General features: G+C 43.6%; 1 protein-coding gene across 1 annotated transcript in view; it reads left to right on the top strand.

Annotated features, from left to right (window-relative positions):
* Nucleotides 1-3,167: 3,167 nt before the first annotated feature.
* Nucleotides 3,168-27,506, top strand: part of LOC145349085 (lysosomal proton-coupled steroid conjugate and bile acid symporter SLC46A3) — a 37,597-nt gene continuing 13,258 nt past the window's right edge. The window contains exons 1-2 of the mRNA XM_080197408.1: nt 3,168-3,372; nt 15,558-15,773. Of these exons, the coding sequence (XP_080053534.1) occupies nt 15,582-15,773 (192 nt within the window). The 5' untranslated portion in view covers nt 3,168-3,372; nt 15,558-15,581. The remainder of the gene's footprint in view (nt 3,373-15,557; nt 15,774-27,506) is intronic.

The raw sequence follows: 27,506 nt of genomic DNA, 5'->3' as shown, positions 1-27,506 counted from the left end.
AAAAGACCCATCCACAACGACTCTCTGCCTTCTGCAGGCAAGCCAGTTCTGGATCCACAAGGCCAAAGGCCCTTGGATCCCATGCCCTCTCACCTTCTCAAGAAGTCTTGCATGGGGGACCTTATCAAATGCCTTGCTGAAGTCCATGTACACCACGTCCACTGCACTTCCTTCGTCAATGTGTTCAGTCACATTTTTGAAGAACTCAACTAGGCTTGTAAGGCACGACCTGCCCTTGACAAAACCATGCTGACTATTTCTGATCATGTCAAACCTCTCCAAATGCTCGTAAATCTTGTCCCTCAGAAGCCTCTCCATCAGCTTACCAACCACTGAGGTCAGACTCACCGGTTGGTAATTTCCCGGGCTTTCTCTGTTCCCTTCCTTGAAAATAGGAACTACATCCGCAATCCTCCAATCTTCCGGAACCTCTCCCGTCTCCATTGACGATGCAAAGATCATCACCAGGGGCTCTGCAATCACTTCCCTCGCCGCCCACAGTATCCTGGGGTACATCCCATCTGGTCCCGGCGACTTATCTATCTTGATAGAATTCAAAAGTTCCAACACATCCTCCTCCTTAATATCCACATACTCAATCTTTTCCATCTGCTGCAAATCCGTAGCAAAATCTCCCAGATCAGTTTCCACTGTGAATACTGAGGCAAAGTACTCATTAAGCACCTCTGCCATTTCTTCTGGTTCCACACAGACCTTTCCCCCTTCACCTTTTATAGGTCCTATCCCTTCTCTTCTCATCCTTTTACTTTTCACATATTTATAGAAGGCCTTGGGATTCTCCTTAATCTTACCCGCCAAGGTCTTCTCATGACCCCTTCTGGCTCTCCTAATTTCCCTTTTAAGCTCCTTTCTACAGTCCTTATACTCCTCAAGATCCTTAACATCTCCTAGTTCCCTGAACCTTTTGTACACCTTCCTTTTCCTCCTGACTAGGTTCACCACAGCCTTCGTGCACCACGGTTCCCGCGACCTACCAAAACCCCCTTGTCTCATCGGAACGTTGTCATGCAGAGCTCCAGACAAACATTCCTTGAATATCCGCCACCTTCCTTCGGTACTTTTCCCTAAGAACGCCTCCTTCCAGTTTATTTGTCCAAGTAACTTCCTGACTTCTTCGTATTTCCCCTTACTCCAGACAAACACCTTCCTAGCCTGCCTGATCCTATCTCGTTCCAATGCAATTGTGAAGGAGATAGAATTATGATCACCATTCCCAAGATGCTCTCCTACCGGGAGATCCATCACCTGTCCTGGTTCATTCGCCAGTACCAGGTCAAGTACAGCCTCTCCCCTCGTAGGCTTATCCACGTACTGTGTCAGGAAACCTTCCTGAACACACCTAACAAACTCCTCCCCATCCAAACCCCTTACCCTAGGGATATTCCAGTCGATGTTTGGGAAATTGAAGTCTCCCATCATGACAACTCTGTTATTACTACATCTCTCTAGAATCTGTTTCCCTATCTGCACCTCAACTCCCCTGTCACTATTGGGTGGCCTATAGTATACACCCAGCAAAGTTTTCGACCCTTTGCTGTTCCTAACTTCCACCCACAGAGACTCTGTAGATAGTCCCTCCACGGCATCCTCCTTCTCTGCAGCCATGACACTGTCCCTGATCAACAGTGCCACTCCACCACCTCTTCTGCCACCCTCCCTGTCCTTCCTGAAGCATCTGAATCCTGGCACCTGAAGTACCCAGTCCTGTCCCTGAGACATCCAAGTCTCCGTAATGGCCACCACATCACATTCCCAAGCAGCAATCCACGCCCTAAGCTCATCTACCTTATTCACTACACTCCTGGTGTTAAAATATATACACTTCAGCCCCTCAGTCCGGGCATTTCCCTTCTCCACCCCCTGTCTAACCTCCCTCTCATACTGCCTGCGGTCCTCCCCTACCTGGGAGCTAACCTCCTCCGTCCCAGTCTCCCCATCACAATTCCCTCCCCCCATCCTTTCTAGTTTAAAGCCTTAGCCAGTCTTCCCACCAAGATATTAGTCCTCCTGGGACTAATATATAAATATATAAATCTTTGTGAAGTGTAGAGAGTTAGCTTTCTGCTTTTGTGTACCAATTTGCTTCTCATTTTCAACCTACATGGCTGGTTAGCAGCAATGTGAAAAAGTAAGCCAAATGTCTAAGTATATCCCTGTCTGTACACAGCCTCTCCATTGGAAAGTCCTCAGTTGTGTCTCTGTGTGGTGACACATGCAACTGCATCCCTCACGGTCCCAAGTTAAAGCTTCAGAGGAACTCGGAGGAGGTTTGCCCCCAGACATGCAGTGAAGTGCAAATGTCAGCACTTGGACTTGGGCCCAATGGTCTGTTTTTGTGTCGTAATTTCTCTGTAAATAAAAGCAGTTCCGTCCAATATTACTCACAACATTCAAAAGGTTATCTCAGGACAGACATAGACCAAAAAATCCCATTATCACCACAGGAACAACAATCCTAATCACCTGCTCATCCAACTTCATTGTCTATTCCTTAATTTGTGTATTTATCTTGTTCTTAAATGTAGTCATAACCTCTACTTTAACACTAACTTCAACAGCTGGGATTGCCAAACTCTGTTCTGGTTGTTTCCCCTCATATGACCTGCAAGCACTCCACCCCTTCAAACAAGTTTTATCTCCGCACCCACATGCGGTTTTTATAACAAATAAAAATGTTTAAAGAAAATGAATTTTAAAAAATTCAGTGCTCCTATGATTTTGTTTGCTGCTGGGTTGTTCAATAGATTCATCTTTGCCCCGGATTGAGAGGGGATGGGGGGGTGCGGAGAAGGTTATGTCAAATCAAATCTATAATCTTCTATAAAAATTCCTGCTTTTGGCTAGGATTGTGAAGAGATTATAATCATCATGTGGTGGAGGAGGAGGTTGATAGGATTTATAATCATCTATAAAGAGTCCTTTCTTCGTCCTGCATTCCTGTCTGATGGCATGCGTGCCAACCCAGAGTAAACAAACCCCCAGCGCACTAACGGCCACAACCGCTCGGCAGCGCCTCGAGCCCAGCCGAATGGCCCCGCCCCTCTCCTGATGATTGACAGTGCGCCAATCAGTCGCGGGCTGAGCGTCCGACCAGCCAAGCCTTCGCGCTGAGTCAATGGGGCGGGGCGGAGGAGGGGCAGGACATTGCCTCGGAGTGACAGGCCATTACCTCGGAGTGACGGACGTTAGATTGGAATTTGTTGGTCGGTGACATTCGGAAACATCTGTCCAGCGCGCGATCCGGCCTTGTCTCAGCAGCAGCTGCAGCAGCAGCTCCGGGGAGGGCGGCGCGAGGTTCACTGCCCGGCAGGTCCGCCTGACAAATTGCACAGTCACCATTATTATTCAGAGGTAAGCAAACTCGGGAACGACGGAGCAAAGAACAAGCGTAACTTGTTATAAAGGCAAAAACCGCGGGTGCTGGGGTCTGAAACTCAAAACAGAAAATGCTGGGCGGTCTCAGCATAAGCTTGTGGAGACAGAGCGCGGTGGGTGGCACGGGGATTAGCACTGCTGCGTCAGAGTGCCAGGGATCTGGCTTCGTTTCCCGACTTGGGTCACTGTCTATGTGGAGTTTGCACTTTCTCCCCGTGTCTGAGTAGGTTCTCTGGGTGCTCAGATTTCCTCCCACAGTCTGAAAGACGTGCTGATTTGGCCATGCTAAATTCTCCTTCAGTGTACCTGAATAGGTGCCGCTGGAGTGTGGCGACTGAGAGATTTTCACTGTAACTTCATTGCATTAGTGTCACAAGCCTACTTGTGACAATAAATAAACTTAAGCATAGAGCCAGCATTTTTTGTTGTGATTGTTCCACTTTTTTTGTTTTTGAAGTGTTACTGCTGTATTTTTCGCATTGTTTGAATGTTTTTCTGAGAGGAGTAAGCTTTCTCGCCACCACACTCCTTGATAGATATTAATAACTTGGCTACACAGGGCACAGTTTCAAAATGTGCAGCTGCTACAAAAATTAGGAGCATTGTGAGCTGTGAGGGGAATAGTGCTGCATTCTGATGGAAAGGGCAGATGACACTTAGTGCAGAGAAGTTTGAAGTGATCCATTTTTGAGCCTTTGTAAAGCAAGTCTGGCAAAAGGTGAAATGGTTTTTGTGAGGTTCATCCTGAGCAGCTCTATAATGCAGGAGGCTGTCCTCAGCACACATAAAACTGCAGCTGCAGAACCATCAGCTCAGTGAAGGATACTCTGATCTGCCTGAAACTTGTTGGTTTTACTTTGCAAAGAGCTGTTGATGACCAACTGAGTTGTACTCCAACAGAAGGGTCGAGAACCAGAGGGCACAGATTTAAGGTGATTGGCAAAAGAACCAAAGGTGACATGAGGAAAAATGTTTTTCAGGAGCAAGTGTTTGGGATCTGGAATGCCTCGCCTGAGAGAATCATGGAGGCAGATTTAACCATGGCTTTCAAAAGAGAATTGGATAAATGCCTTTTTAAAAATGTATAGTTTCATGGGACATGACTGACACTGATTGCTTATCCCCAACTTCCCTTGCACTGAGTGGCTTGCTAAGGCATATCAGAGAACACTTAGGGATTAGCCACATTTTTTTGAGGTCACATAACCCAAACTAGCCAAGGACATTAGTGAACCACAAGAGTTTTACAATAAGAACACAAGAAATAGGAGCAGGGGTAGGCCATCTAGCCCTTTGAGCCTGCCCCACCATTCAACAAGATCATGGCTGATCTGAAGTGGCTCAGTTCCACTTTCCCACTTTCTCCCCATAACCCTTAATCCCCTTGCCTACCAAAAACCTATCTACCTGCGCCTTAAATATATTTAGCGAGGTAGCCTCCACCACTTCAACGGGCAGAGAATTCCAGAGATTCACCACCCTTTGAGTGAAGAAGTTCCTCCTCAACTCTGTTCTAACTGCCTCCCCCCCCTTATCTTGAGGCTGTGCCCTTTAGTCCTGCTGTCCTTTCTGAGCGGGAAGAACCTCTCCACCTCTACCCTATCCATCCCTTTCATCATCTTATACGTCTCAATGAGATCTCCCCTCATCCTTCTAAACTCTAACAAGTACAAGCCCAGTCTATTCAGCCTCTCCTCATAGCTCAGCCCCCTCAACTCCGGTATCAGCCTAGTGAACCTCCTCTGCAGTCCCTCCAAGGCCAAAATATCCTTGCGCAAGTGCAGCGACCAAAACTGCACACACTACTCCAGCTGCGGCCTCACCAGTGCCCTGTACAGTTGCAGCAAGACCTCCCTACTTTTATATTCAATCCCCCTCGCTATGAAGGCCAGCATCCCATTTGCCTTCCTGACCACCTGCTGCACCTGTAGGTTGGGTTTTTGCAACTCGTGCACAAGGACCCCCAGGTCCCTCTACACCGTAGCATGCTGCAGCTTTTCGCCCTGTAAGTAGTAGTCCTTCCTACCATTATTCCTACCAAAGTGGATAACCTCACACTTGCCAACATTGTATTCCATCTGCCAGGTCCTCGCCCACTCGCTCAGCCTATCTAGGTCCCTCTGCAGACTTTCCACACCCTCTGCACAATTTGCTGTTCCACTTATCTTTGTGTCATCAGCAAATTTCAACACCTTACACTTGGCTCCCTCCTCCAGATCATCTATATAAATGGTAAATAGCTGAGGCCCCAGCACTGATCCCTGGGGCACTCCACTAGTCACCAACTGCCAATCCGAATAGCACCCATTGACACCCACTCTCTGCCTCCTATTTGACAGCCAATCCCCTATCCACGCTAACACCCTACTCCCAACTCCATGCCCCCTAACCTTCTGTAACAACCTTTTGTGCAGCACCTTATCAAACCTTAACAATAGTCAATGATAGTTTAATGGTCACTATTCTGAGAATTGCATTCAATTCCAGATTTTTCTAAAAATTGAATTTACATTCTGCCAGCATGTCGAGGGAAAATAAATTGCAGATAGAAAATAGGAGGGGAGTGGAACCAGTTAAATTGCTCTTGCATAGAGTTGGCATGGATTCAGTGAGATAAACATCATTCCCCTGTGCCATAACATTCTGTAATTCTATAACTATCTGTGTATTTTACATGTTTTCTAACTACCTATAAACAAGAGAAGAATAACACCAAATATTACAAACCTGAAATTAAACATATTAAAAATATAGAAAATATACAGCAGGTCACCTATCAATTACAAAGCAAAAAAAGTTGTAACCAGTCAAAGGAAAGGGTTGAAGTACAGTGGGGGGCAACCTACAGCCTAGGAGCCACATGTGGCCTGAGTTCTGAATGTGGTCCATGAAACATTGTATTGACCATTGCCACATTCCACTGATTTCCAAAAAGTAGCTTTTTTCCTACTGGTAAGACTGAAATTATAGGCACTTAATGCAAGGACAAGTGAAGTGAGGTGCATGTTGATTGCACACAACATTGACTGAGAGAGTCATGCCCTCCCTCTGGGTTCAATGTATATATACTTTTGTTTATGCCATTTGAAGTTGATGACAGTTCTACTGACATATGAATGTTTAAACGTTTTTTATAACTCATTATTAATTGGGTTATTTTTATAACTCATTATGAAATACAGCATGGTGGCACTATGGTTAGCACTACTGTCTCACAGCACCAGGGACCTGAGTTCAATTCCTGGGTTGGGTCACTGTCTATGCAGTCTGTACATTCTCCCCGTGTCTGCATGGGCTTCCGATTTCCTGTCACAGTCTGAAAGGCGAGCTGGTTAGGTGTATTGGCCATGCTAAATTCTTCCTCAGTGTACCTGAACAGGTGCCGGAGTGTGGTGACTAGGGAATTTTCACTTCATTGCAGTGTTAGTGTTAATGTAAGCCTACTTGTGACAAAATAAATAAACTTTAAACTTAATCTTATTCATAGAGTCAGGGTTAGTGCACAAACCATGACTGTAACACTACATTCTGCACTCTTTCATTACCTTGTCTGTGAACGGTATGTTTTGTCTGTATAGTGCTCAAGAAACAATACTTTTCACTGTATGTTAATACATGTGACAATAATAAATCAAATCAAGCCTGATTTCAATCTTGCGGCCTACGGAGATGAAGGAGGGCCACTCATGTTGCCCACCTACTAACCTAAGTTGCCCATCACTGCTATAGAGAGAGGTAGAACAGTAAGATTTTCATATTTAAACATTGTTTTGCCCAGGATTATTTGGAGTCCATTTAAAGACATTTCTGAAAATTGCATTAAATAGGGAAAAAGACCCCAATAAGAATTTGCATTGTTGGATGCTTGTTTTTCATTCAAGAAATGACTATCTGAAAATCACCCTGATGGGTTGAAGGGTCGTATTTCTGTCCAATAAATTTCTCTGGTTTCATATGTTAATAATGTCTTTGTTGTGTCTTTTATCAGAACACTGATGAATGATAGATACTTGACAACTCATGACTTTTTCTCTTTGCAGATTCTAGTTGGCCTGTGACGTATTTTCAGAATTTTCTACTTATTAGTGTTTCTGATTTAGGATTAAGGGACAGGAAAAATATGTTTTATATTTTTACATTAGTTGACCATTTTAAGTGCAGTTTACTATATTTGTTCTGCCACCTCATTCTTGTGCAGAGCAAGCATGCTTCATTTATTTGATTGCTGGGAATAAATTTCCACAAACTTTCCATGAACATAATAAACTTGTAAAATTGTGCAGAGGGAAGGAACTAAATACTTCAGTCAAGAAAATCAGTACTGTGTACAAATTAGGTTCATGGTTATATTCAAACTGCAGATTTCAAGAGATTTCTTAAGCTTTGAAATTTACGTATTTGTTAGAAAACTTGAATAAAACATTCAAGGATTTTTTGATTTGTTATTTATCCAAATAAGCAATAGTATTCTCTGCCACTGTCAACCTATGATAATACTAAACATAAATAACAAAATTCATGTAAACTTCATTTTGAAATGGAGGTGTGTGTGAGAGAATGTTTATTTCTAACTTTTGGACTCCGCATTGGCTAAATGGTAGTATTTTCTCCGCAATTAGGAAACCCTGGGTTTAAGCTCTACTCCACAGAGTTCGATGCATAATTGAATCTGACACTTTGCTTCAACCTGAGTTAGTGCAACACTTTCAGAGGTGTCAATGTTCAGATGCGAAATTGCACAAGAACAATTCTGCCATCCTAAGTGACTGTAATAGATCCCACAGCACTACTTGAAGAAGCTGAGTTTTGACTAATATATATCCTTCAACTAATACCACTGAAGAAACAAATGACTTGGTCATCCATTGCTTTGCTATTTGTGTTCAAATGTGTTGCAGTGTTTCCCTGCATTACAATGGTGATACACCATTAAAGAGCTTAATTGACTGTGAAGTACTTTAGGATCTCTGAGATCATGAAAGATGCACTCCAAAACGAAAGTTGATTCTTCCTAAGGTGGAGGATATTACTGGGGATAGGAACATTTCAGATTTGAATATCTCCCACTATTTTTAATGCTGCTTCAATATACCTCCTTGTTGTGTTCAACTTTGCTCTTCAATGGTTCACAGCTGCACCTTTATGATTCTTCATTATACAGCAGACTTGTGAGCAAAGTTAGAGCTTATGGAACAAAAGGGACAGTAACAACATGGATATAAAATTGGCTGAGTGACACAAAGACAGGAAACAGAGTAGCAGTGAGCAGTTTTAGAATCCCTATAGATGGAGGCCATTTGGTCCAATGACAACGTCACCGACAACAACCCCACCCAGGCTGTAGCCCCATAACCCCATGTATTTACCCTGCTAGTCCTCCTGACATTAAGGATCAATTTAGCATGGCCAGGCAACCTGACCTGCACACCTTTGGAGTTTGGGAGGAAACCAGAGCATTTGGATGAAACCCACACAGACAAGGGGAGAACGTGCAAACCCCACATAGCCACGTAAGGCCGGAATCAAACCCAGGTCCCTGGTGCTGTGAGGCAGCAATGTCAAGCACTGTTCCACTATTTATCTGACTGGAATAAGGTTTATAGTCAAGTTCCCCAGTGGTACCTGTGAGGAGCCCTACTCTTCCTGACACACATTAATGACCTAGACCTCGGTGTATCGGGCAAAATTTATGGATTATACTTGGAAGCATTGTGAACTGTGAGGAGCATAATTTAGAGTTTCAAAAAGGCATTGACAAGCTGGTGGAATAGTTGTTCAGATGGGAGATGAAATTTAACGCAGAAAAGTATGAAGTGATTCATTTTGAAAGGAAGAACACTGAAGTAATAAAAAATAAAGGCTTCAATTATAAGGCGTTGCAAGAATAGAAGGACCTGGGTCTATATGTGCATGTATCATTGAAGGTGGCAATACAGGTTGACATGTTTAATAAAGTACACAACAGCCTGGGCTTTATAAAGAGGGATAAAGTGTGACATAACAACATAAGAAATAGGAGCAGGAGTAGGCTATCTAGCCCCTCGAGCCTGCCCCGCCATTCAGTAAGATCATGGCTGATCTGATAGTGGTTCAGTTCCACTTACCTGCCTGTTCCCCATAACCCTTAATTCTTTTATTGATCAGAAATCTATCTACCTGTGAGTTAAACACATTTAACGAGGTAGCCTCCACTGCTTCAATGGGCAGAGAATTCCAAAGATTCACTACCCTCAGAGAAGTTCTGTTCTAAATTGACTCCCCCTTATTTTGAGGCTGTGCCCTTTAGTTCTTGTTTCCTTTCTAAGTGGAAACAATCTCTCTACCCTGTCTAGCCCCTTCATTATCTTATGTCTCTACAAGATCCCCCCTCAGCCTTCTAAACTCCAATGAGTACAGGCCCAATCTACTCAATCTCTCCATATAAGCCAACCCCTTCATCTCTGGTATCAACCTGGTGAACCTTTTCTGCACTCCCTCCAAGGCCAATATATCCTTTCACAAATAAGGGGACCAAAATTGCACACAGTACACTAGTTGCGGCCTCACCGGTACCTTATACAATTGCAGCAAGACCTCCTTGCTTTTATACTCCATTCCCCTCACAATAAAGGCTAACATTCCATTTGCCTTCTTGATCATCTGCTGCAAACTGACTTTTTGCGATTCATGCACAAGGACCCCCAAGCCCCTCTGCACAGTAGCATGCTGTAATTTTTCACCATTTAAATAATAGCCTGTTTTACTACTATTCCTTCCAAAGTGGATAACCTCACACTTGCCAACATTATACTCCATCTGCCAGATCCTCGCCCACTCACTTAGCCTATCCAAATATCTCTGCAGACTTTCCGCATCCTCCACGCAATTCGCTTACTTAGTAGTTCTTTGTTTTTTAAAGCTCTCCCAATCTTCTGATTCCCCACTAGTTTTGACCATTCTGTGTGCATTGGTTTTTAATTTAACACTCTCCTTTATTTCCTTAGTTATCCAAGGCTGGTTATCCCTTTTCTTATATTCCTTCTTTATCACCGGAATAAATTTTTGCTGAGCACTGAGAAAAATCTCCTTAAAAATTCTCCACTGTTCCACCAACTAGTCTGCGCTCCCACTCTACATTGGCCAATTCCACCCTCATCCTATTGTACTCCCCTCTGTTCAAGCAGAGGACTCTGCTTTGGGACCCTACTTTATCACCCTCCATCTGTATTAGAAATTCAACCATATTGTGATCACTCATTCCAAGAGGATCCCTCACAAAAAGATCATTAATTTTACCTGTCTCATTACACAGGACCAGATCCAAGATAACTCGCTCCCTCGTAGGTTCTGTAACATACTGTTCAAGGAAACTATCCCAACAGCATTGTAAGAACTCTTCCTCAAGTCCACTGCATCCGACTTGAGTCAACCAATCAATATGCAGGTTAAAATCCCCCATGATTATTGCCATTCCCAACTACGGAAGTTATTATTTGGGGGCCTATAGACCACACCCACCAGTTACTTTCTCCCCTTACTATTCCTTATCTCCACCCACATCGATTCCACATTTTGCTCCTTAGAGCCTATATCATCTCTCACTACCACCCTGATGTTATCCTTAATTAACAGAGCCACCCTGCCTCCTTTTCCTTCCTGTCTATCCTTCTGAAATGTCAGATACCCCTGGATATTCAGCTCCCAGTCCCAGTCACCCTGCAACCACATTTCTGTAATGGCCACTAGATCATTCTCATTTGTACAGATTTGTGCCATCAACTCATTCTCTTTGTTTCAAATGCTACGTGCATTCAGGTAAAATGTCTTTATGCTAGCCTTTATCTTGACCCGATTTGTTAGTGCATTCTTGTGATTGCATGCTCTGTCCCTACCTGTGGCAAACTGGTTATCCTTCCCCAGTAAAAAGTCTGACAGCACCAGGTTTAAGTCCAACCGATTTATTTGATAGTAAACTCACTAGCTTTCGAAGTTACCCCCTTCGTCAGGTGAATGGAGAGTTCTGGCCTCAGACAGCATATAAAGCACAGACAGTTTACAGATTACCGATTAGAATGTGAATCTTTACACCTAACCTGCTGTTCAAGTCTTAAAGTGGTTAACAATGTGAGTGGAAGGAGCACTGACCACAGGTTAAAGAGATGTGTATTGTCTCCAGACAGTACAGTAAGTGAGGTTTTGCAAACCCAGGCAAGTCACGGGGGTTACAGATAGTGCGACATGAACCCAAGATCCCTGTTGAGACCGTCCTCATGTGTGTGGAACTTGCCTGGGTTTGCAAAACCTCAGTTACTGAAAAGTCTGGAGACAATACACATCTCTTTAACCTGTGATCAGTGCTCCTTCCACTCACATTGTTAACCACTTTAAGACTTGAGCAGCAGGTTAGGTGTAAAGATTCGCATTCTAATCAGTAATCTGTAAACTGTCTGTGCTTTATATGCTCTGTCTGAGGCCAGAACTCTCCATTCACCCGACGAAGGGGGTAACCTCGAAAGCTAGTGAGTTTACTATCAAATAAATCGGTTGGACTTAAACCTGGTGTTGTCAGACTTTTTACTGTGTTTACCCCAGTCCAACGCCGGCATATCCACATCATGACTACTATCCTTCCCCAGACCATCTCCCTGCACTGCATTGACCACCTCCCTTCTCATGCCTGTCACCTTTTTTACTCCGCCGGAGGTAGAAAAACAAGGAAGTTAGGTTAACGTGCATAGAGCACTGGTTTGGCTCCAAATGGAGTATTGCATTCAGTTCTGGGTGCCACACCTTAGGGAAGATGTAAAGGCAATAGCGTGGGTGCAGAAAAGATATGTGAGAATGGTTCTGGGATGAGGGATTTCAATTGCATCAAAAGATTTGAAGGAGTTAGGATTGTTCTCCTTGGAGTAGTGAAAGTTGAGATTTGATAGAGGTATGCAAAATGATGAGGGATCTGGGCAGAGTGGACAGGGGATAAACTGTTCCCATTGGTCTAGTCAGAAGGCACAGGTTTGAGGTGATTGGCAAAAAAAGCATTGTTAACTTGAGGAAACGCTTTTCCACACAGCAAGTTATAAGGGTTAGGTACACACTGCCTAAGAGTGGTGGAGGCAGGTTTGGTCAAGGTATTTAGGATGATACGGGACTATTATCAGAAAAGGAAAATGTGTGGGGCTCCTCAGAGAAGGAGGGAAATGGGCACTAAGTGAATTGCTTCTTCAGAGGGCCAGCTCCAACATGATTGGCTAGATGGCCAGCACCAACATGATTGGCTAGATGGCCTCATCCTATATAATCGTTCAGCCCATAGAGTCTACACCAACCACAATCCCTCCCAGGCCCTATTCCCATAACCTCTTGCATTTACCCTACCTCATCCCCCTGACATTAAGGGGCAATTCAGCTTGGCCAATCCACCTAACTCGCACAACTTTGGACAGTGGGAGGAAATCAGAGCATCCGGGGGAAACCTACGCAGACACAGGGAGAATGTGCAAACTCCACACAGACAGTGACCCAGGCTGGGAATTGAACCCAGATCCCTGACGCTGAGAGGCAGCAGTGCTAACCAGTGGGTCACCATGCCACCTCCCCCTTTTGTTCTTTTTCTGGTATTTTCCCATAATTTAGCTAAATTGTTTAGTTTGGTTCCAACAACTTTATTGATTGTCTACCTTTCTGGATTTTCCCCACCCCTCCCATTACTGTTTAAATACTTCCGTAATCATTCAAAAAGGGTCATTATTCTTCGCCTAGACTAAATTGGTTCAGACCCAGAGTGATTTCATTTGCATTGATGATGAAATAGCACCTGGGGTTGTTCCAACACACTACTTTGAATTCTTTATGTGGAGAACAGAAACACATCTTTTTATAAAATGGGCTGTTGAGCTCAGCAGTTGCAGGTCAGACAGTTGACGACAGTATGCTAATAAAGGAAGTGCAACTCAGCAGCTGCAGTGACATAGTTATCATCAGTTCTAGTCTCTGGAGGGAGAAGTAAAGTTTCTTTGTGGTAACGAGATTCCTTTGGAAGGGTGGAACACATGTTTAATTAGCACATGGCGCTCGTGAGGTGCCTTTGCTAGCTGTAAAAAATAGACTGGACTGGGCCAACATTCCAGTTTAAAATCTGGAATAAGATAAAAATGTATAGGAACGCGAGTCAGCCCATCACCAAACTTGCAAATACCATTCAATAAGATTGTGGCTAACCTGACTGCAACCCTAACTCCACTTTCCTGCCTGTCCCAATAACCCTTGACTCCCTTATTGATCAAAAACCTGTCTAAGCAGGCTTTATTCATTTTCTTTGAACATTTTTTCCCTTGAGCGTGGGAGCTGTTTTCTGAAAACAAAAAGAAATATGTTCAAGCCTTGAGCCTTTCTTTGATTTATTCAGGAGCTTGAGGATCTGTTACTTTCTGATGTTAATGCCTTAACCAATCAGAGTCAACTTGCCAACCAATTAGTACCCTCTTTCTCCTGTTGCATAAATTGTGATTGTTTGAAATTTGGTATTCTTGTGTTTGTCCTGATGAATGCAAGGTGAAAAACTTCAACACTGATGGAACCTTCCACAACTCCCCTGTCACCGCGCCCCCTCTCCCCCTCCCACACCCAATCCTGCAGAGTTTTGTGGTGGCAGACATAGTCCACCATTGGATTATTGAGTCCTATCGCTGTCAATGGGGTTTCCTATTGTTCATAATACCCTCTGCCACTTGAGAACTTGTGGTGAGGGGAGCAGTGGAGAGGGAGTCGCTGTCAGTGGGACCAGAAGATCCTGCTGGCAGGAACGGCTGGAAAATTTCAACCAACATGTCTCTGTTTTCAGAAATAAAAATAATATAAGAACATAAGAACATAAGAAATAGGAGCAGGAGTAGGCCATCTGGCCCTTCGAGCCTGCCCCGCCATTCAATAAGATCATGGCTGATCTGTCGTGGCTCAGTTCCACTTTCCCGCCCTCTCCCCATAACCCTTAATCCCCTCTCTTATCAAAAACCCATCAACCCGCTTCTTAAAAATATTTGGCGAGGCAGCCTCCACCACTTCAACGGGCAGAGAATTCCAGAGATTCACCACCCTTTGAGTGAAGAAGTTCCTCCTCAACTCCGTTCTGAACCGCCCCCCCTTTATCTTGAGGCTGTGCCCCCTAGTCCTACTGTCTTTTTTGAGCGGGAAGAGTCTTTCCACCTCTATCCTATCCATCCCATTCATCATCTTATACGTCTCAATGAGATCTCCCCTCATTCTTCTAAACTCTAACGAGTACAAGCCTAGTTTATTCAGCCTCTCCTCATAGCTCAACCCCCTCAACTCCGGTATCAGCCTAGTAAACCTCCTCTGCACTCCCTCCAAGGCCAAAATATCCTTGCGCAGGTGCGGCGCCCAAAACTGCACACAGTACTCCAGCTGCGGCCTCACCAGTGCCCTATACAGCTGCAGCAAGACCTCCCTACTTTTATATTCAATCCCCCTCGCTATGAAGGCCAGCATCCCATTCGCCTTCCTGACCACCTGCTGCACCTGCAGGCTGGGTTTTTGCGACTCATGCACAAGGACCCCGAGGTCCCTCTGCACCGTCGCCTGCTGCAGTTTTTCGCCACGTAAGTAATAGTCCTTCCTACCATTCTTCCTACCAAAGTGGACCACCTCACACTTGCCAACATTAAATTCCATTTGCCATTTCCTGGCCCATTCGCCCAGCCTATCTAGATCCTTCTGCAGACTCTCCACACCCTCCGCACAATTTGCCTTTCCCCCAATCTTGGTGTCATCAGCAAATTTCGACACCCTACACTCGGTTCCCTCCTCCAGATCATCTATATAAATGGTAAATAGCTGAGGCCCCAGCACCGACCCTGGTATGGTTATTTCAATGTTGAATAATAGTTCTCAATGCAGCAATGAATGTCTGTATGACATTATCTAGACAGAACAAGGATGATTATCTCAGTGGTTAAAAATGTAGTTATTTGCACATTGTCTTTTGTCAGCAGTAATTATTTAGCTGAACATAACCATAAACAACAACAACAACCAAAATTGGAGCTAGACACACTGATTTTTTTTTTGTGTTCCACTTGATTAGTTCTAATTTAGGTTTAGTTTTCCTCTTAAGTCCATGCTATTTTGTTAACAATGGTTTTCTTTGATTACTGTTTTATACGCAGGGGCCTGCACGTCTTCCACGAACAATGAAAAGGCTGTTTCTTGTTGAACCTGTCCTTGCACTTTACGCCTTGTCTGGTTTGGTAAATTTTCTCTTAATTCAGCAGTATATTTATCGCAGGATATGGGAGAGGGAAACGAACAGCAGCTTCATTGAGAATGAAAGTAATTCCTCCTGCTATCAGAACCACAGTGACCCTGTGTACATAAAACAACAGGTCAGTATCTGCAAATGATCTCCCATTAAGTTAATTTTTAAAGTGCAATTGTAAATCATTTTCAGCGTCATAGAAGTTGTTAACATTGTCGTTGCAATAAATGGTATCTTGTCTTTATAATTATAATTTTTAGAAATTATCTACTATATTTTGGATAAATCAATTCATATTTGATTCGAAAATGTGGAATTTGTAAAACAAACAAGAATTTAACTCTTACAATGCACAGGTTTTTTAAAATTTATTTATTAGTGTCACAAGTGGCTCACATCAACAGCGCAATGAAGTTACTGTGAAAATCCCCTAGTCGCCACACTTCCTAACCTGTGATAGCAATGTGCATTTTTCAGCACTTTTAATATAGTAGAATGCCACAAGGCACTTCACAGGAGTGATATAAAACAAAAGTTGACTTCAAGTCACATGAGGAGCTAATAGAAAAGGCAACATAATACAAATGTTGGAAATCTGAAATATAAGCAGAAGGAACTGGAAGTACTCAACAGTCCAACATAGGTGAAGAGAGAGGAACTGAGTAACAAGGTCTGATCTTTTCATCAGAATTAGCAAATGCTACAAATATCACAGGTTTTGAGCAAGTATGTGTGCAGGGAAAGGCAGGGGCAGGAGGGGAGGAAGGAACCAACAGTCTGTAAAGGTGGAATAGGCAGGAGTGACTTACTGTCAGCTATTTTATGATAGCGCCAGGAGACAGCGGTGAAGGAACTGTGCTTTTATTGCACTAAATGAAAATAAACAATGAGCACAAGCCTGTGGTGAACACAACTGCTGGAATTCTACCACCCCGCCTGAATTGGAGCAGGCAAGAGACAGACAATAGAAATGTCTGTTGACTTCGGGTGGGATTTTCCGGTCTTGGCTTGAGCAAGGCTGTAAAATCCCACTCAACATGTCCCACCTGGGACTGAAAGGTTAATAGACCTTCTCAAAGTCTTGCTTTATACAGGACTCAGTGTACGAACTCCATCTGGTTAGCTAATTACCAGTCTCCAAGGAGCTCATATTCAGCAAGGTCAGTTAATGATTCCCCATGCAGATTATGGGGGCTATCATACCCCTACCCCTCCGACTCCAAGTGCTCTCCCTCACTCCTTGGGCACCAGTGCTGCCTTCGCTGTTTGGCTGGTAGGCTTTTTTTTATTTCATGCTCCATCTGGTCAGGTGGGGTTTGATATATTGGATGAACGCCTCTTTCTTGACGACCGATGAAGTATTATTGGAGGTGGTTTTTCCTCACCAATGGATTCCAGTTGAACTTCTGCTGTTTCAGTCTCCATTTCAGAGTCAGAGCTCTTATATGGCATTTTGGGGCCTCCTATTGGTAGAGGTGTTTTGTCATCCCTCTGTGTACTTGAGGCCTCTGGCTGCTTCTGCTGACGATTCCTGACGTTTTAGGTGGTCCACATGTTATCTTTGTACTGTGTCTCCAACTTTTATCATGTAGGACACTGGCCATGTTTCAAAGAGAAAATTGTTCATAGTGTCCATTGGGTGCTGCCTCCAAACTTGTGCAATAAGACCATGTCTCGCTCCGAAAAGGCTATCAGCTTTTATTTTATCATGGCCCCTTTTTGGGGCTTCTTGCTTCTCTTCCACTCTATTTAGGTTCAAGAATGTAAGGCTTAGGCTAATCCATCAGCACCTGTCCATCAGTAACTTGGCTGGGGCTACACTTGTCATTACATGTGGCATCGTTCTATACTTGAAGAGAAAATATGCCAGTTTGGTGTACATTTCTGGTCACCCTATTATAGAAATGATATTATTAAACTAGAAAGAGTGCAGTAAAGATTTACTAGGGTGCTACCGAAACCTGTTGGTTTGAGTTATAAGAAGACGCTGGATAGACTGGGACTTCTTGCCCTGGAGCATAGGAGATTTAGGGGTGATCTGATAGGTATCTGTAAAATAATGAGAAGCATAGGCAAGGTAGATAGTCAACTTCTTTTCCCATAGATAGGGGAGTCTAAAACCAGAGGGCATAGGTTTAAGGTGAGGGGGGAGAGATACAGTAAGGTCCAGAGGGGCAATTTTTTCACAGAGGGTGGTACGCAAGCTGCCACAGGTAGTAGTAGAGGCGGATACAATTTTATCTTTTAAAAAGCATTTTTAGTTGCATGGGTAAGATGGGTATAGAGGGATATTGGCCAAACGCAGGCAATTGAGACTAGCGTAGTGGTTAAAAAAAGGATGTGGGTATGCCGGCGTTGGACTGGCGTAAACACAGTAAAAAGTCTGACAACACCAGGTTTTAGTCCAACCTATTTATTTGATAATATATTATCAAATAAATAGGTTGGACTAAAACCTGGTGTTGTCAGACTTTTTACTAAAAAAAGGATGGCATGGACAAGTTGGGCCGAATGCTTTATAGTGTCTAAACACCCCCGATCTGTTTTTTCATTCCCCTTTTAAAAATTTGGACAACTCGTTCCACTAGTCCATTCGGTGATGGGTAGTAAGAGGCTGTGCCGACATGTTGTATTCCATTTGTTTCATAAATGTCTTAAATTCCCTACTGGTAAATGGGTTTTCTTTCACTAAAATGTTTGGGGAGTCCATGGACACTAAAAGATTGTTGCAGTTTCACTATCTTGTTTTGTTATGTGGTGGACGTCATCCTGTGCACCTCCGTCCACTTAGAATGGGCATCGATTAACGAATGAAACATGGAGCCCATAAATGATCTTGCGAAATCTACATGTATCCAAATCCATGGCTTTCCTGGCCATTCCCAGGAATGTAGGGAAGCTACAGTTGGTGCCACGTTCTACATATTTTTACCATGTTCTCTATGTCACATCAATTCCAGGTTACCAGACATAGCTTCTCACTAACATCTTCATTTTTGATACACCTGGATGGCCATAATGACATTCTTGAAGGGCCTCTGGACAGGACATAGGATAACTACCCAGGCTCTCCACAGAATAATGCCAACTTCTATGCTTAGTTCCATGTAATTTGTTGCATGTGGCTTCAAGTCTTGTGTTGGACATTCTTGTATTCCATCATTTACTATCATGTGGCTTAGTTTTGCCAATGTATGGTCGTTTCGAGTCCAAGTCTTTATTTGATTTTTCCAAAATTAGCAGTGTCCATAAAATTTAATGTCATTGCTATTTTGTCCATTCTTGATAGTGACAGAAAGCTTGTGGTCAAATGTAGATGTCTCGTCATCTGCATGGCGACTTATGTCCCTGGCCTAGGTTCCAGGGCATACTTATAATTATCTAGCAATAGTGGTTATTGCTGTATTCAGGCTGACACTATAGGAGGGATCGTTTTGTGCTCAGGGAAAAAAGGCCCAGAGGTTTGTGGTCTGTTACAATTGTAAAGTGTTGACCCTACACATATTGATGGAATTTCTTCACCGTGAAGACCATTGCCACTCTTTTTCTATTTGTGTGTACCCTCTTTCCGCACTGGCTAATGTCCTTGACGCACATGCAATTGGGTGCTTCAACTTGTTGTTCCATCAGTGCAATAGTGTTGCATCTATTCCATAAGGAGAGGCATCGTACGTTATGGCCAACGGCCTTTCTGGGTTGAAATGGGCCAACATGTTGTCTGACTGCAGTTGGTGTTTACCCTTACAAAAGCGCTCTCCTGTAGTTCTTTCCATGTCCACTTCTGATGCTTTTTCGAGAACGTATGTAGGGTGCCGGTAAGGTCAGATGAACTTTCCATAATAATCTATGAGGCTAAGGAACGACTTAAATTCTATCGTGTTCCTTGGTGTTGGAGCCTCTTTCGTGGCTCTTACCTTTCTTCATCTGGATGTAGACTGTCTTTGTTAACCCTGTATCTGAGATATATTACCTCCCCTGCTTGGAAAATGCATTTTTCTCTTTAATCTGACCATGGCTACCGAAAATCACCATAAGACTTCTGCTAAATTTTCATGGTGTTCCTTGACAATGGCTCCTTTGATTAGTACATCATCTAGGTGCCATTGCCACTCAAACTGTCACTCTGGGTATTCTCTGCAATATGCCTTCCATTACTCTTTGGAATATTGCACATATGGCCAATGATACCCTGAATGGTAGGTGAGTGTATTCGTACAAACCCTTTGTGTTTACAGCAATGTACTTTCTTGATGACTCTTCTAGTTCTAATTGGGGGTATGCATATTCATATCCACCTGTGTGAAAATCTGGCCTCTGGATGGCTTTGCATAGAGGTCATCTATTCGTGGCATCAGATATTTGTCTACATGAGATACTTTATTCACTGTCATCTTATAATCACCGCAAAGGCGAATTGTGTTGTCCGGCTTTAACACTGGGACTACCTGGGGTCTGGCCTGTACCATATCAACGGGAGTCGAACTGTTTGTTATCCATATGTGACTGGCGTTGTGTGGTCTCTTCTACTTGTAGTGACTTGTATGCCAATCTTGCCTTGGTGCCCTTCAATTTGAAAGACACCCAATAATAACCTTTTAGATTCACACTTTCCTACAGTAGATATGGCTGCCCCCATGTCCACCTCCACATCCAATGGGTATCTATTCACTTGGAGCTGTATCTGTGTTGGGGCCATTTTTGGTGTGGTGACGCAATTTTGTAATGTTAGTTCCTCCTCTTCTGCCTGACTTATTTGGTACATTCTGTTTTGAAGTGGCTTTGCCCTTCGATTACAAAAGTGAGATACATAGAACAGGATTTTTCAATACAGTGTTAATTAGAACAGTTAATATTTTCCAGAATATTCATATCTTTGGGGTGCCTAGCAAACATAAGAACATAAGAACATAAGAAATAGGAGCAGGAGTAGGCCAACTAGCCCCTCGAGCCTGCCCCGCCATTCAATAAGATCATGGCCGATCTGTTGTGGCTCAGTTCCACATTCCCGCCCTCTCCCCATAACCCTTAATCCCCTCTCTTATCAGAAACCCATCAACCCGCATCTTAAAAATATTTAGCAAGGTAGTCTCCACCACTTCAACGGGCGGAGAATTCCAGAGATTCACCACCCTTTGAGTGAAGAAGTTCCTCCTCAACTCCATTCTAAACCGCCCCCCCTTTATCTTGAGGCTGTGCCCCCTAGTCCTACTATCCTTTCTGAGCAGGAAGAGTCTCTCCACCTCTATCCTATCCATCCCATTCATCATCTTATACGTCTCAATGAGATCTCCCTGCATTCTTCTAAACTCTAAGTTGTTCAGAAGCAATAATAAACTACTTTGATTGATTATGAACTTTAAATGATTTTTTGATTAGATGGTGATTGGACTCTGTTCACCATAATTCATGTTTTGTGATGCAGTTGGCTGAGACTGGATCATACTTTAAAAACTGATCTTGACAGCATTTGAAGGCTTTATTTAATTTTTGTAATCAATCACAGTTTGCAGACTTGAAGCTAAGAGCCATTTAGGGTCCTGGGGAGAGTCTACACAGAGGACATGACATTGTTTGGCGCCTCTTCTTACCTGAATGATACTGTTGTCTCGGTGCTAAAAATCACAGCGCGAGTAATGAATAAGTTAAAGGGTGAGAATAACAAATCAGATTTCTATTACTGCTTCATATATTGTACCATTGCTCCAATGGGCACTGCACGCTTTGCTTGCTTTAGCAACCTTACTTGGGGTGGACTCCCTGGCTGCATGTACAGTGCTGGCTACTCCCTAAACTGTGGAACTCTCTTTGCCAGTGTCCAATTTCCTGGTTTCTTTGCTTGCTTGTTTTCCCTCGCCTAAGGTCAGGTTTCATGATTATGTTCAACTAGCGATCTTGGTCTGCAGTTGGGGACTTGCCTGAACCTATGGACACCACCAGCTAAAGATCCTTGCAGCTCTTGGGCCCTGTTCTCTCCATTCCCCGAGCTAAGGCCAACTCTTCAGTTTTTCAAAATCTAGGTTTGGCTCTATCAAAAGCCTTCTTTGCATTGCTGGATCATTTATGCCACACTTTAAACGTCTTTCAGCATTTCTGGTAATGCTGTGTCATATTGCAATGCTCTGCCAGTTTTCTTAGTTGTGTTAGGAATTCCATCACTAGTTCCCTGCCAATCTAATAGTTTAATTGAACTTTATGGTTGCAATTGGGGAAGGATCGTAATGATTTGCCACCATTTCTACTAACTCATCAAAGCTCTTAGACTCTGGTGTTTCTGGATCCAGCAAAAAGTCTGACAACACCAGGTTTTAGTCCAACCTATTTATTTGATAATATATTATCAAATAAATAGGTTGGACTAAAACCTGGTGTTGTCAGACTTTTTGCTGTGTTTACGCCAGTCCAACGCCGGCATACCCACATCGTTTCTGGATCCATCAGACTTTTCAATAATACTGAATGTTGCAGCTTCACACGCAGTCAACAGAATGACCTTTTGCTGAGTATCTCCTTCTATTTCATTTGCCTGAATGAAGTACCTCATCTCTCAGCATATTGTGGCCAGTCCTCAATACCCAAGTCATATGGCTCCAATTTCCCAAAAAATGGCATTGCAAAACTGAATAATGGTGACTTACCAGGATTTGATGAGCAGGGTTACGCAAATGTTCCTTTTGCCTTGTTGCCAATATAACAACTCCAGGAGAAGGCTGTGAAGGCATTGTGTTTTCATTGCACTAAATGAAAATAAACAATAACCATAAGCCTGTGGTGAACACAACAGGTCCTAACCTGGACTAAAAGTTTAATAGACCCTCTCAGGGTCTTGCTTCATATTTGGCTCGGTATACAAATTCTGCCTGGTTGGCTAATTACCAGTCCCCATGGAACTCATATTCAACAAGCCCAACTGGGAGGTCAATTAGTGATTCCTCATGCAGAGCATGGGGGTTATCACACAAATCATTACCAGGACTTCCTTCCCAAATGTTTCTGTGAAACTGCATGTATATACAACTAAGTATGTACTTAGTGGAAAGTATCTCCCACATTCTGAAAGATGTGCTGATTAGGTGCATTGACCTGAACAGGCTTAGGACTGTGGCGACTAGGGGAATTTCATGGTAACATCATTGCAGCGTTAATGTAAGCCTTACTTGTGACTAATAAATAAACTTCTAACTTTACGTTTATCTGTTTTAATACTGCATCTGTACAGCCATACAGGAAAATTTAAACGCACCACGCATTGAAAAAAACTGGCTGTGCATAAAAACAAAACTTCAAAGAAAACATTGGCAATGATTATGATCCAAAATTGTTGTGCTCAAATTTTGATCCGGCAGGCTGTAAAGTGCCTAATCCCAAAGATGAGATGCTGTATCTCAAATTTTCATTGAGCTTCATTGGAACAGTGTAGGAGGCCAAGGGTTGGGAGGTCAGGGTGGGAGAGGGGCAGAGAATTAAAATGGCAAGCAATTGGAAGCTCCACTCACACTTGTGGATTGAACTGCAACAACGATAATATACTAAATTAAGAAAGAACTACAAGTGAATTGCTGTTTTACCACAGAACTATTAGTGCAGGTAACCAAAATCTTGGTCAGTTAGGGGTTAAAGATTGTTTCAAAGAAGAGAGAAAGATGTAGGGAGGAAAATCCAGAGTTTAGGGCATTGGCACATGATGTGGTTGTCAGTGGCAGAGCAAAGAAAGCCGGTGATGTTTGAGAGGCCAAAACAGCAGAACATAGTGATAATAGAACCATTTAGTCCATTGTAATTGTGCTCAGCCTTTTAAGAAGCAGTGTTACTTAGCCTCCCAAGAGACTTTTGTCCTGTAATCCTGCATGTTTCTCACCATTAAGCACCTATCCAACTCCTTAAATTCTTTATGAAATTAATTTCCACAATGTTTTCAAGTAGAATGTCGCAGAGGGAAAAAAATCCTAATTTTACTTCAGGAGCTTCCAGTGATTTTAAATCAATGACCTTTGGTTATTGATCCACTCACCAGAAGTTCCCTATTTACTCTTTAAAACTTTTCATCTTGTAAATCTATATTGAGCCACCTCTTAATCTTTTCTGAACATTCCTAACTTTGCCAGCCTCTTCTCATAAGTAAATCCTCTGATTCACCTCTATTTTGTATGTCCATATGTGTATATTTAAGGCTGAGACAGACAGATTTTTTGTTCTATTATATGGATACGGAGAGCATACAGGAAAGTGGAGTTCAGGCATAAGATCAGCCGTGATCATGTTGAATAGCGGAACAGGCTCAAGAGGCTTTGTGGTCTTCTACTTTTTTTTCTTATCACCGTATCCTTAGTAACATGCTCATCAACAACATTTTTACATCTGCTGAAGTGTGGTGGCCAGAATTGCCCACAACATCCCTGCTGAAGCATCACCGGTAATTTATATAGTTTTAGCACAAACTCTTTGCTTTTATATTTCATTCTTCTATTTATAAAAGCAAAATAATATTTCTCCTTCCTTTATCCACCTGATCAACTTGTCCTGACAACTTAAGATTTGTATTTTGATTTGGAGGGTTACAATACTGGAGAAGATTACAGAGGTAGGATGGATCGAATTGGAAGGTTACAGTACTGAAGGAGATTACAGAGATAGGATGCATTTGCAGAGGTAGGATGGGTTGAGGCCATGGAGGAATTTGCAAACAAGAATAAGAATTTTAAAATCAACGTGTTATTTTTGGGAAGGAGATCTACCGTCCTTAGTCAGTTTAGCCTAGATATAATACCAGACTCTCAGCAGTGTGGTGGAATCAAAACTACTATAAAGACAAAAAAACTTTGAAACGTATCTCTTTTTTCAGCAACAACAAAAGATGAATGATTCAACTGTTTTTAATGTTGGATAACCATTCTCGATATAGCATTGAATGACCGGGATTCTCCAAAAAAAATTAAGTGCCCTGTCAGCAGGAAAACAGGAGAATTTTTTGGGCATACTTACCTGAATGAATCTCCGGCACCCTGTGCATTACAAAGTACCTCAGGAGATTCATGCCAATAAGGCAGTAAAGGGAGGGTACCTCATCCCGTTGGAGAGGTCAGCAGCATAGTGCTCAGCAGGCCACTGCACGTGCACCGATCTGTCAGTGGGGAGATTGGCACATACATCTGGCCACCCCATCGCTGTCCAGCCCTCCCATGGCCAGCCCTGATCTCTCCCTCCCCAGTAGTCTTCTCCAGACCCCACTCTCATGGCCAGCCCCATCTCTCTGCACCACCCTCCCCCCAAAAGGTCAGCCCCATCTCCCTCCCCCACGTGACCAGCTCTGATTGTAGAACATAGAACATAGAACATTACAGCGCGGAACAGGCCCTTCGGCCCACAATGTTGCGCCGACCAGTCTTATTTTTAAAAAAAAAACATTGACCCACTAATCTAAACCACTCCTTTTTCGTCCATAAACCTATCCACCAATCTCTTAAACGCCCCCAAACTAGGCGCATTTACAACTGCAGCAGGCAGGGCATTCCAGTCCCTCACCACCCTCTGGGTAAAGAACCTGCCCCTGACATCCATCCTATAACTACCCCCCCTTAATTTAAAGCCATGCCCCCTCGTGCTAGATTTCTCCATCCGAGGAAACAGGCTATCACCATCCACCCTATCTAAACCTCTAATCATCTTATATGTTTCTATAAGATCCCCTCTTAGCCGCCTTCTTTCCAGTGAAAACAACCCCAAATCCCTCAGTCTCTCCTCATAGGACCTCCCCTGCATACCAGGCAACATCCTGGTAAACCTCCTCTGCACCCTCTCCAAAGCCTCCACATCCTTCCTGTAATGTGGGGACCAAAACTGCACACAGTACTCCAAGTGCGGCCGCACCAGAGTTGTGTACAGTTGCAACATGACGCTGCGACTCCTAAATTCAATCCCCCTACCAATAAACGCCAAGACACCGTATGCCTTCTTAACAACCTTATCTACTTGATTCCCAACTTTCAGGGATCTATGTACACATACACCTAGATCCCTCTGCTCCTCCACTCTATTCAAAGTCCTCCCGTTAGCCCTATACTCAACACATCTGTTATTCCTACCGAAATGGATTACCTCACACTTCTCCGCATTAAACTCCATCCGCCACCTCGCGGCCCAGCTCTGCAACCTGTCCAAGTCACCCTGCAAACTTCGACACCCTTCCTCACAATCTACCACACCTCCGACTTTGGTGTCATCAGCAAACTTACTAATCCACCCAACTATACCCTCATCCAGATCATTAATAAAGATTACGAACAGCAGTGGCCCCAAAACAGATCCCTGAGGCACACCACTCGTAACCGAACTCCATGATGAATAATTACCATCAACCACCACCCTCTGTCTCCTATCTGCTAACCAATTCCTGATCCAAGTACCTAAATTACCACCAATCCCATACATCTGCATTTTCTGCAGAAGCATACCATGATGAACCTTATCAAACGCCTTACTAAAATCCATATATACCACATCTACTGCCTTACCCCTATCCACCTCTTTGGTCACCTTCTCAAAGAACTCAATAAGGTTAGTAAGGCATGACCTTCCCGCTACAAAACCATGCTGACTATCTCTAATCAATTCGTTACTCTCCAAATAACTATAAATCCTATCCCTAATAATTCTTTCTAAAACCTTGCCCACTACAGAAGTAAGACTCACTGGTCTATAATTCCCAGGGAAGTCTCTGCTCCCCTTCTTAAACAATGGGACAACATTCGCTGTCCTCCAATCATCCGGTACTATACCAGAGACCAACGACGACCTGAAGATCAGAGCCAGTGGCTCTGCAATCACCTCTCTTGCCTCCCATAGAATCCTAGGGTAAATCCCGTCAGGACCAGGGGACTTATCTATTTTCAACCCTTCTAGAATATCCAACACATCCTCTGTATCAACTACAATACTTTCTATTTTACACCCCTTCACCCCAGTGACCTCCTCAGCTACATTCATATCGTCCTGTGTGAACACCGAAGAGAAATAATGGTTCAATGCCTCTCCAATCTCTTCCGGTTCCACACACAACTTCCCCCTACTGTCTGTAACTGGCCCTAATCTTGCCCTGACCAACCTTCTATTCTTGACATACCTATAGAACGCCTTAGGATTCTCCTTAATCCTATCAGCCAAAGTCATCTCATGCCCTCTTCTAGCCCTTCTTAACTCCCTCTTCAACTCCCTCCTAGCCAATCTAAAGCTTTCTACTGCACTACCCGAGCCCTATTCCCTCCCGCCCCCACCGATCCCATTGCAGAGTATGCATCAGTCCTTCCCCTCCACCGATCGGACCCCCAATAGGCTCTACTCCAATAGGCCCCACCTCCACTAGGCCATGCACTCTTGAGGATGGCTGGTGGACAGTGCCCTGGTGCCCCTTGGGCAGTTTCAGGGTGCCAGGCTGGCACTGGCAGGCTGGCATTGCCCAAGGAGAACCGCTCTGCCCCCCAACTCCTGGGTTGGGGGGGGCCTCAATGGCCTCTGACCCACTAGCGGAGTGAGTAAACCTGTTCCTCTTTGGTGGAGAACGGTTGTAAACTCCACTGGTAGGGATCTCTCCCAGCGCAGGGAGAGACACTAGCGGGCTCGGAAACTACTGTCCCAGGCCCGCTAACCATATAGAAATTGAATTTTGCATATGATAATCAGCCCCGTGCCAATTTCTGGCACGGGTATGATAATGTCTGAAAAATGGGCCTGGGAGACTCGTGATTGGCCGGACACTGGTCACAGTAAAGAACCCCCCCCTGCTGAGCAGCGCAGAAGGCCATGACAATCCTGCTCATTGTCTCTATGGCATTGCATTGACAGAATGAGGATTATTATCCCAATGGAT

This window comes from Carcharhinus amblyrhynchos, chromosome 10 (genome assembly GCF_965287045.1).
Source record: "Carcharhinus amblyrhynchos chromosome 10, sCarAmb.v2.hapA, whole genome shotgun sequence".
Taxonomy (NCBI): Eukaryota; Metazoa; Chordata; class Chondrichthyes; order Carcharhiniformes; family Carcharhinidae; genus Carcharhinus; species Carcharhinus amblyrhynchos.
This window is presented reverse-complemented; position numbering and strand designations above follow the sequence as displayed.